This window comes from Melanaphis sacchari, unplaced genomic scaffold (assembly GCF_002803265.2).
Source record: "Melanaphis sacchari strain LSU unplaced genomic scaffold, SCAv2.0 Contig1701_pilon_pilon, whole genome shotgun sequence".
NCBI classification, from domain to species: Eukaryota; Metazoa; Arthropoda; class Insecta; order Hemiptera; family Aphididae; genus Melanaphis; species Melanaphis sacchari.
The window spans coordinates 1-11,932 of NW_020270788.1; the positions used below are offsets into that span (position 1 = coordinate 1).

Here is an 11,932-nt window from a genome sequence, read left to right on the forward strand (position 1 = left end):
TGTTACAATACATATAAATACTAACATGTAGTTTTTATCAGAAAATTTAATGACACATTTTATAATTGTATTTTGTTTTAGAAGTTATTACGGAATCGAAAACTTGGATGGGTATATTATATTTTTGTATAAAATTTTTTATTGCTTACTTATCCTTAAACTTGTGGGTTTTACATATTCTGTATAAATTCACATTATAATCATTTCATTAAAAATCGCAATTAATACTCAATAAGTATGAAATAATTATGTTCCCGGAAACTTGATGTGTATAATGATTTTATACATAAAAATCCATGAATTTGAATGACGACCTTACTATTCTGAAAGCGTATGGTTATGACAACCACCATTATAATACATATCCAGTAATGATATGCGTCGTCGTATGTCGAGGTCTTTATCTCTCTGTTATCTCCAATCATACAGAACTATCATCTACAATAGTTATATTTTAATATACATATTATATTTATTATACATTCACAAATTTAAATATGATTGTACTCATGTAAAATTTAATTATAACATGTTCCATCATTCATAATCTTGTTACTTTCTCCGTCAACAACTACTGTAAAAATTTTTCAAAAATTAATCTGAATCAATCATTAAATCGTTCTATAAAAATCTAAAACAAACATAAAATTTTATACAGAACATTTAATGACACATTTTATAATTGTATTTTGTTTTAGAAGTTATCACAGAATCGAAAACTTGGATGGGTAAATTATATTTTTGTATAACATTTTTTATTGCCTACTTATCCTTAAACTTGTGGGTTTTACGCATTCTGTATCAAGTCACAATATAATTATTACAGTATAATTCGCAATTTATATTCGATATGTATGAAAAATTTATTTTCCTGGAAATTTGATGTGTATAATGATTTTATACATAAAAATCCACGAATTTGAATGACGACCTTACTATTCTGAAAGCGTGTGGTTATGATAACCGCTGTTATAATACATAACCAGTAATGATATGCGTCGTCGTCTGTCGAGGTCATTATTTCTCTGTTATCTCCAATCATACAGAACTATCATCTACAATAGTTATATTTAGTTATATTTTAATATACATATTGTATATTTATTATACATTCACAAAGGTAAATATGATTGTACTCATGTAAAATATAATTATAACATGTTTCATCATTCATAATCTTGTTATTTTCTCCGTCAACAACTACTGTAAAAAACCGTTCAAAAATTGATCTGAATCAAACATTAAATCGTTCTCTAAAAATCTAAAACAAACATGAAATTTTATACAGAACATTTAATGACACATTTTATAATTGTGTTTTGTTATAACAGATACCAGTAAATTGAACGCTCCAAAAGGTACCTAAATTATATTTTTGTATAACATTTTTTATTGTTTATGTATCCTTAAACTTGAAGATTTTACATTTTCTGTATAAAGTCACATTAAAATCATTTCATTAAAAATCGCAATTAATACTCGATAAGTATAAAATAATTATATTCCCGGAAATTTGATGTGTATAATGATTTTATACATAAAAATCCACGAATTTGAATGACGACCTTACTATTCTGAAAGCGTGTGGTTATGACAACTGCCGTTATAATACATATCCATTAATGATATGCGTCGTCGTCTGTCGAGGTCATTATCTCTCTGTTATCTCCAATCATACAAAACTATCATCTACAATAGTTATATTTTAATATACTTATTGTATATTTATTATACATTCACAAATGTAAATATGATTGTACTCGTGAAAATTTAATTATAACATGTTCCATCTTTCATAATCTTGTTCCTTTCTCTGTCAACAACTACTGTAAAAACTGTTCAAAAATTGATCTGAATCAAACATTAATTCGTACTATAAAAATATAAAACAAACATGAAAATTTATACGGAATATTTAATGATACATTTTATAATTGTATTTTGTTTTAGAAGATACCAAGGAATCGATAAATTTTATGGAGAATTTTTATTTTTGTATAACATTTTTTATTAATTACTTATCCTTAAACTTGTGGGTTTTACGTATTCTGTATCAAGTCACATTATAATTATTACAGTAAAAGTTACAATTTATACTCGATATGTATGAAATATTTATTTTCCCGGAAATTTGATGTGTATAATGATTTTATACATAAAAATCCACGAATTTGAATGACGACCTTATTACTATTCTGAAAGCGTATGATTATGACAACCGCCGTTATAATACATATCCAGTAATGATATGCGTCGTCGTATGTCGAGGTCTTTATCTCTCTGTTATCTCCAATCATACAGAACTATCATCTACAATAGTTATATTTTAATATACATATTGTATATTTATTATATATTCACAAATGTAAATATGATCGTACTCGTGTAAAATTTAATTATAACATGTTCCATCATTCGTAATTTTGTTCCTTTCCCCGTCAAAACTACAATAAAAACTATTCAAAAATTGATCAGAATTAAACATTTAATCGTTCTATAAAAATCTAAAACAGAACGAATGCCCACATTAAATGCACTTTTGTTACAATACATATAAATACAATCATGTAGTTTTTATCCGAACATGTAATGACATATTTTATAATTGTGTTTTGTTATAACAGATAACAATAACTCGAACGCTCCAAAAGGTATCTAAATTATATTTTTGTTTAACATTTTTTATTGCTTACGTATCCTTAAACTTGTGGATTTTACATATTCTGTATAAATTCACATTAAAATCATTTCATTAAATATCGCAATTAATACTCGATAAGTATAAAATAATTATATTCCCGAAAATTTGATGTGTATAATGATTTTATACATAAAAATCCACGAATTTGAATAACGACCTTACTATTCTGAAAGCGTGTGGTTATGACAACCGCCGTTATAATACATATCCAGTAATGATATGCGTCGTCGTCTGTCGAGGTCATTATCTCTCTGTTATCTCCAATCATACAGAACTTTCATCTACAATAGTTATATAATATAGGTACATTTTAATACTATATATAAATGTAAATATGATTGTACTTGTGTAAAACTTAATTATAACGTGTTCCATCGTTCTTAATCTTGTTACTTTCCCCGTTAATAACTACCTTGAAAACATTTTGTTTATATATTGATATGTATATATATATATATATGAACATAAATGCAGTTATCATAATATAAAATATTAAAATTAATAATCCTAAAGAATGAATAATTATTGTTTAAATAGTTTATTAAACTGAATTTTCTAATATATAGGAGGTATATATTTTTTTTTAGACGAAGCAGCGATATACTTCCGGTATCTTATGAGTGTTATTAAAGCTGAAGCATCTAGTACGTATTTTATTATACACTTATTATAATTTATATTTTTTTTAATAGTAATTAGTTAGATTATAAAATAGCAATACTGTGCGTGTGTTGTGTTGATACCTAATCTTAAACAGTGTAATTTATCGAAAATGGGCTCACAACGGTTAGCTCTAGATATTCAATAAATAAATAACCTGTCATAAAAAATAAAAATTGATACTTAACTTAATATTAAATTAGTGGATGGTAAAAAACTTCTATTCCATCTTTTTTTGTTGGGTTAGAATCATGTATGATAATAAATGGTAATATTACTTATCGTATTCCAGTAAAAACAACATAATATCATATTATTGATAATAGTCCACAGACCTGTGGTACAATTGTTGGATTTGACAAATTGTGCAAACAGGCGATCTGAATCGTGTGATAAATATGAGGTTGGAAGAAGTTAAAATAAATATAACACCGTTAGTTTAGTGGTATTTCGAGTTGGTAATATTTTTGTTCGAAAGAAATAAATGTTAGGGTTAAAACAGTATATAAACATAAAGTATACAATAAAATACAGTGTGATGCGATGCTGTGCGTATACAAGAAAGAAGCACGGAGTGGCACGCGGTACGTCGTTTAAAGGTCGACAGTACTGTGTGGTTAGCGACGATGTGTAACGTGTGTGGTTTTGTTATTTGAAGGTATTTGAGCGAACGCATAAAAACTCGAATGGACAAGACCGTTTCGGCCTGTGGCGTCGTTTATACCGTTGGCGTGTCATACATTTGAGGAGGAGAGTGCGGTGTATACAAAATACATCACGGTAGAAAACATAATTGATACATTAAACTTGACAAACATTTGCAATAAGTACAAATAATACAATATTAAAAATATATTGGTGATAATGCGGTTTAAGCTCCACATTATTAAACACCTAAGCAAAAAAAAAAAACAATCGTACATCATTTTCATTCGTTATTGCGCGCATAGGAATGGTCGACGATTGAGTCTTCGCTCGAGTCGATCGATGACATTCAGAGTATTCAGACTGTCTTAATAGCATTGATTCTAATAAAGACGTGACTAATCCGGTTTATGTAGGTACTACAATACGTTTCACGAAACTAGCGACTCCGCAGTGGCGCACCCAGTGGCGAAATTTCCGTGTTCTGCGGTTTCTCAAACTTGCACACAATACGCGGCAATTTGAAATATTGCACGATTTTTGAAAAATATGAATAAAAATAGTCACACGTTTAGAAACCCTTACGAAAATCTGCCACCGGAAGCGCCACACAGGCACGTAGCTAAGGGGGGGCCAGGGTGTGCCTGGCCCACCCTATTATATGTCTGGCCTTAGGCCGGCCCACCCAAAGTATTCAGAAGGGCCCATTATTATACAGTGACTTAATTTTTACCAAATTTTTATCTAAATATGATTACAGCCAAATATATCGGGTTTTAATTAGAATGTAATATACTTATAAGTAATGTAACTAAATTCAATCTCTTTCTGTTTCCTGGAATAAAATATTACGTATTATGTTTTTGTTATACTAATAAATTCTGTTGCTACCAAGAATTGGTGATAATTTATTTTTTATAAGCCATAATATCGTCAACGATCGATTAGGAAATAATTGCTATTTAAAGCCCAATACCGGTACCATAGTCCATATTACCCATGTCATGTTATTCTTAACTTCTAGACAGTGACTGTTGTATATTTTTATTTTTGTGTATATTTTTAAAATACTTTTGAGTGAGGGTATTGTCATTATATTAATTCATATAAAATTTTATTATGCTCGACGGTCGGTTATTAACATTTAGCGTACGCCGTACGTATGCCAATATCGTAATATTTAAAATATTTATCTGAATTTTAAAATGGCTCCTCTAAGTGGATGTGCAAAAAGAAAATTAAAACTACGAAGAGAAGAGCAAACAAAAAAATTAGCTGGATCAAGTCTTAATTGTCATATTAAATAGTACAATGTTAACACTATCGTTTACTCATCTATTCTGAGAAGTCCAGGACGTGTGATCAAGTCTTAATCATTATATTAAATATCACGATGTGCAGGTGTTCGCCCTATCCGTTGGTGCTACACTGTTTGAATATATTATCCCATCGGTATACGCGTCACCTCTCCGTATAATATATGTGTTAAAATAACACGATACGTAACAGTAATAATTCTAAAAAGGCTTATATATATATATATATATATATATATATATATATATATATATATAGCCTTATATATATTTATATAAGGTATGATATGTTACCCTTTTTCTTCCTTCTGACAATGTTTTCTCTATTGACGTCTTGAAGGTAACCAGTATGCGTTTAAGAAATTACAACATTTATTCAACTTGATTAAACTCATTAACTTTATTATAAAACTTTTAATACACGATATATATTTAATTTATACAGTTAACAATCTTCAATGCTTATGTCTCTTTGTATATACGATCTGCATAGTCTTTTACTCTCGCATGTGATCATCTGTACAAAGAGACATAAGGACACTGTGTGTGACCGGCGATGACCGGCCTTTTTATGATTAATATACTATGTGTGTGTGTGTGTTTTATCTATTGTGCTTATGATCCGACTATAGGTCATTTTATTATATTGTAATTAAATATTTAATTTTTATCTTACATGATTATATTAATAAATGACTTATAGCTAAAGGTCATAATTATTTATTTTATTATATAAATATTTAATTATGATTGCTTGCGGAAGCACATTATTACAGTTCCATACTCAAAATCGTCCTTTAAAGTACTTAATAATTTTTGGTTATAACTTTTAAGCCATCTAACCAATCTACTTCCGAGTTCCTCTGTTCCCATCTGCACAATATTTCTGATCTAAATCGATCTTATTCGATTTATGGCCCTTTTCCCTGTAGTAGCTGGCCGAATGATTAACAAAAATTAGAACGGTATTTCAATGTAACAACTCAGTTTCCTATTATTATACGTTAGTGGCTACTACATTATTTGTTTTTATTTTTACTTAGCTTCGCGCCTCTATCGTCGCACTGGATAATATAAATTAAAAAAATTTGCCAGGAGTCGTGTCTACAGCGAATAAGCAAACTTAAGACCAGACACCCATATCTATATAGTAACCGCCGCTGTCACTCGAACGTAGTTTACTGCAATGCTTCTTTAACGACGAATGCACAATGTCAAGTACAACGTCGTAGCATAGGAAGGGTAGAGGTTTGAGTTTTAATTATTAATAACGAAATATTAATATTTACTTTAACAATTTATTAAATATAAAATAACTTTAAAATATAAATCTTTTTAGAAGTGTTTACGACTTAGTATTGAAATACTAAACCGGAGAGAATATGTGTGTGGAACGTTTCCCTAGAGGCTCTTGGTAGCATGGGTGAAACGTTTGTGTATGAACTACTCTCTAGAGCTCCCTGTGAAGAGGGCTCTTATTTATATGAGACATGCCGTAGATTAGGAAAGGATGATTGACGTCATGGAAATGGCGTGATGTTTTTAATCCAATCAGGTAAAAGCATCAGTGGTCCGATTCGGTGGCGTGATATAGTTTAGGCCACTGGACTTTAGACCTACGTTTTTATACTAAAAACGTCGGTTTACTACATCTATCATCAGCTAAACTTTTTTCATGTAGTAAAACTTTATGATCTAAGACTAAGCCAACTATTCTTTTGTACCATATTGAAGTGGAGTTTGCGTGTATATGTAAATGGGTGCAATTAGTTTGTCGCTATTCCGACGAGATGTGGAAATCACACGTCAGATCAAAAATGTGACATAATACAGATGTCTTTAGACGAACTGTACACAATCTCCTTATGCATTGACTTGAAGCCTTGAAGTAAAATAATTGTGGGTTAAATACAAAAAAGTTGTAATAGTCAATACCACTAGTAAAAAACGTTCTGATAAGATTCCTTTAGTTTCTAAATGTGCCTAGAAATTGACTAATATTTCTGAAATAGATTCTCTGCTAGATTTTAATCGAATGGTAAACCTCGACAAATGATCAGTTTTTTATATTATTATATACTAAATCTAAAATTACTTTTATTCTAGTGTACGAACTCAAATTTAATCCTATACGATCTTAGCCCTTTATCTATAATAAAAATACGATTTTATTAGATGAGATTGGTTCTTATTAATAATAACCATGTTTTATGTTTTATCATAAGTTTTAAGTAGTTTTTTGTTCATTTATTTAATATTTTTTCATATTATGTGACATTATTTATTAATTCAAAGGACGAATTTTTAACGAATTTGTACCTACATAAATTTAATTATTTATACATTTTAAATGAACCTATTTAACATTCTACAAAACATAAAAAAAAAATTAATTTATAATAAAGGTATTTATTTTTGTTTTTAGCATATGCTTCCTTCCTTCCTAAAAATTGGTGTGAATATAACATACCTATAATAATGAATCAATTGGAATTAAAGACGCCTACTGTTGAAAGTAACAAAACTATTGAAAGTTAACCATTAGATAATAAAAATATGTTAAATTGATTTAATGAACATAGTTATGTCATGATTAGTTAATCATCTGATATGTTGAAATAATTAATATACTAACTTAACTGAACCAATTAAATTGTAATTTAAGTATTTACTTTTAGGATCCAAGAGCTTGTCAATTATAAATTATTTATCTAATTTTTGTGTTTATTTTTTTTTATTGGAGAGACGGGTTATGTAAAATAGGTACCCCGACAAAATATCGCCGGTAAAATATCGCGTGACCAAAATATCGCAACTAAAATATCGCGAAACCATTATATCGTAAAGAAATAATACTGCCGTACATTATTATCGCGTCTGTATATTGAATTTGACTTAATCTTATCTAATCGTATTCACCTTTTAGCTAGCAATGCATTCAAGTATACTGGTTTTTCATTTTATAATTTCTATTTAGTAACACTTTGTACTGTCGTCTGTCACTGTGACACTGTTTTATACAGTACTTTTATACAGTTTTACAGAGTTTTTTTTTTTATTTATTTTAATTTTAAATGGAGTTAAATTTTTTAAAAACTGCAAAAGGCAAAAATTTATTAGTTCATAACGGATATACTTATACAAAAGAAAAAGATGGTGCTGATTCCAAGGTAAGATAAATAATATTACTGTTTATGACATTCTATGCTCATATCTATAATAGTGGGCGCGCGGAATAACACAGCCGCCGTAATTAGTCGTCCGTCGTTTTCGAGCCGTGGTGGTCCGTGTTAGAATAATCTGTGTTGCCCGTTAATTATTAATAAAGACCGAATTTATATGCAATATTTATTATTTTCAGAATATTTGGAAGTGCAGTCAATATGCCAGTAAAAAATGCCGTGGAAGGTGTCATACACAATCAAATAACGTTGTATGGGACTCTGACAATCACACTCATTTACCAGAGGCATCCAGATTGGCTGCAATCCAATTTATCTCAGAAATAAAAGAAAATGCAACAACTTCTACTAGTACTTCAGCGTCGGTTTTAGCTTCAGCTTCAAAAGAATTACCTCGTGAAATAATTTCTTATATTCCAAAAATTGACTCCCTAAAAAGAACAATTCAGCGAGTACGGAAGAAGGAATTTCCAACTTTACGCCCTAATTGTGTGGAAGAACTAACAATTCCTGATATATATCAAATAACAGATAAAAAAGAAAAATTTTTATATTTTGACTCTGGAAGTGAAAACATACGTGTTTTAGTATTTTGTACTGAGGATAATTTGAAAATATTAAAAAAATGTTCACAATGGTATGCGGATGGAACATTTAAATCTGCTCCGCCACTTTTTAATCAGTTTTTTGTAATTCACGGAAAATTAAATGACGGATCAATATTTCCATTGATATACAGTATAATGACTCACAGAACAGAACAAGCTTACGATCTTTTGTTTAATTTTCTAGCTGATGAACTTGGAGAGTTCGAACCAGAGTCTATCATGACAGATTTCGAAATGGCTTCTAGAAAATCATACAGTAAGTGTTTTCCAACTACTAAACAACGGGGTTGCTACTTTCATCTAATGAAAGCTATTTGGAAAAAAATACAAACAATTCCAGAAATGCAAAAGTTGTACAAGGAAAATATAATTTTCTCTTCGAAAATTCGTTATTTTGCTTCTCTGGCTTTTATACCACCATCAGATGTTTGTAATGCTTATGAAAAAATATTAAAATTAGATTTTTTTGTTAAAAATAATCAAATTATTTTTCCTTTCCTAACATACTTTGAGGAGACTTGGATTGGTACTAAAAAACGAGGGCGAAGATATCCTCCGTTATTTCCTATATCTCTATGGAATGTTTATGAGGCAATACAAAGTGACTGGGATAAAACAAACAACATTTGTGAAGGATTTAACAACGGATTTGCTCATTTACTTTCTGCTCAACATCCTTCAATCTATAAATTTATAAATGGTTTGAGACGTCAACAAAACCTAACGGAAATTAAAATAAGTCAAAGTATAGTAGGAAATCCAAATACGCCAAATAAAAAGAACAAGACAGTCAGTTGGGCTGAACGAGTAAAAAAAATAGTAGCAGATTATGATAATCGAGAGTTTGAAGATTATCTTCAAGGTATTTCATTGAATATATACTTCCATTAATTAATATACATACTTAATTTTTTTTTTAATACTTACATCAATTTTATTAAATTATATTATACATATTTTTATCAATTTTATCAATTCTACTAATATTAATATAACAATATTATATGCTTGAAATATATTATTTATTTATAATGAAATTACTGCTATATTTCATGCTGGCGGTATATATACTGGCGATATTTATTCCATGCGATATAATGGTTTCGCGATATTTTACCGGCGATATTTTGTCGGTGATTCCTAAGAAACCATATAAAGGCAAATATGTTACGTTTTAGATATGCCATAACTAAGGCAATTGAATATCGTAATAGTTTACAGGGGCAATCAGATTATGAAAAAGAAGTTGGTAAGTTGAGCGAAAAATACAATTTTTTTTTGGTATAATTTTGTTTTTTATATAATTGTTCTATTGAATTTAATTGTATTATTTTGTATGTTATATAACTATTAAAGGATTACGGAAAGATATAAATAATAGTTTTCGTCACATTTTGGGTAGTCATGATTAATGTGAGGAATATTTTTGCAAACCCGCTAACCGCAATTTACTAAATGAAAAAAATATGATTAAATCTGCCGAGGAATCAGGGTTCTTGAGCGATATATCTTAAATAATATCTCGTCTGGTCACAAATGTTGATAGCTTACTCATGAATTTCGATAATAACGTGTGTGAACAATTTAATAGTGTAATTAATAAATATTTAGCGGGTAAACGTATAAATTATTCACAAAGAAATGCATACAATTCAGTTGAAGCTGCAGTAATATCGTACAATTCAAATAGACAATTTCTTCGGTTATTACACAAAAATATTGTAAATGTTTTTCGTTTTGTTTTCTGGTGCATAAATAAACAACGAAGACGGTTTTCCAACTTGCGAACTGGCAACGTACAGCTGCCCGTGCGAAAAACATGGAAATTCCAAATTGATCCCACAGACTTCCAACGATTGGCCTTGTGATTTATTGATTGTCATCGCAAAAGCCAATCTAACGGGAAACTGAATCCGTAGGATAAGGACTTCCTCCCCTTTGAAATTGCCCTTGATGATCGTTGATTGTCTTACATTGTTCATCAGTTTCTTGACGGACAATCGTGTACCATTACACAATTTAGGAGGATTTAGATTCCGCAACATAATTATGATCGATCTCATTTTTACCTGTAAATTATGCGGTGGAGTTCCTGGCACATCAAGCGAGTTCAAAAATTCTGTCGGATAGTTGACCGCTTCGTTTTCGTTGGTCGTGCTGTGAACACTTTTGTAATGAGTTCTTCCTTCGACGATTAGAACTCACAAAAATTTGCCGGAAACGATATTTATCCAGTCAATACATCAATCGGAATGTGTCCATTACCAAGCGCCAGCAGTTGTCTCGAGAATTCAGCAGACAGCCGATGGGAATTCGCTTTGCAACGCAACTTATGTTCGTGGTCAATTTCACTTGCTTGCGACCACAAAACGACGATTTCTTAGGCATGCATTAATTTCATCGGCAGCAGAGTTGCAGATGACGGGAAGCGTGTTGGCGAAAATCATCGAGCAATATCATGCCCCACCAATCGTCTCAATTACTCGTACAATCTTTCATCGTTCGGTAACTCCATCAAAGCTAGTAATTGTGCCATCGTGCATTCTCATCCCAAATGATGATTTTGTATTCGCATCACTTGTGTCGCTGATCTGTCAGTATTGCACAGTGCTTGTCATGACCCATGTGAAGAGGTCTGGCAGACTCAAAGCTGAATGCTGCAGTTCGAGACCTTCTAACAATGTGGGCAGCAATGCCGGAGATGACGACAACCAATGACAATTTGTGATCTTGACCGAATTGCTGGTGAATCAACGAATACAGAACGTTTGCCTGTCCTCCGGAGCCGAAGAAAGAAGCACTCCTGTTCCATCATCATAA

General features: G+C 30.4%; 2 protein-coding genes across 3 annotated transcripts; both read left to right on the forward strand.

The window, feature by feature from the left end:
* The first annotated feature begins 81 nt into the window (after positions 1-81).
* Positions 82-8,002, forward strand: LOC112592345. 2 transcript variants are annotated; one of them, XM_025336361.1, is made up of 7 exons: positions 82-111; positions 699-728; positions 1,332-1,358; positions 1,951-1,995; positions 2,625-2,651; positions 3,289-3,345; positions 7,748-8,002. In XM_025336361.1, the coding sequence occupies exons 1-7, from the start codon at positions 108-110 to the stop codon at positions 7,858-7,860; spliced, it is 303 nt and encodes a 100-aa protein (XP_025192146.1). In that variant the 5' UTR covers positions 82-107; the 3' UTR covers positions 7,861-8,002. The 2 variants fall into 2 exon arrangements, with proteins under 2 accessions (XP_025192146.1, XP_025192148.1); XM_025336363.1 differs by lacking the exon at positions 699-728 and having other exon boundaries at positions 97-111.
* A 1,245-nt stretch (positions 8,003-9,247) lies between these two features.
* Positions 9,248-10,003, forward strand: LOC112592346. Its single transcript, XM_025336364.1, has one exon. The coding sequence runs from the start codon at positions 9,248-9,250 to the stop codon at positions 10,001-10,003; it is 756 nt and encodes a 251-aa protein (XP_025192149.1).
* Positions 10,004-11,932: the final 1,929 nt, after the last annotated feature.

Coding starts and splice junctions, on each gene's coding strand:
- LOC112592345 (XM_025336361.1), top strand. Junction 729..1,331: donor AGAATCGAAAACTTGGATGG/GTAAATTATATT, acceptor TTGTTATAACAG/ATACCAGTAAATTGAACGCT. Junction 1,359..1,950: donor TAAATTGAACGCTCCAAAAG/GTACCTAAATTA, acceptor ATTTTGTTTTAG/AAGATACCAAGGAATCGATA.
- LOC112592346 (XM_025336364.1), top strand. CDS start 9,248: ATGACTCACAGAACAGAACAAGCTTACGATCTTTTGTTTAATTTTCTA.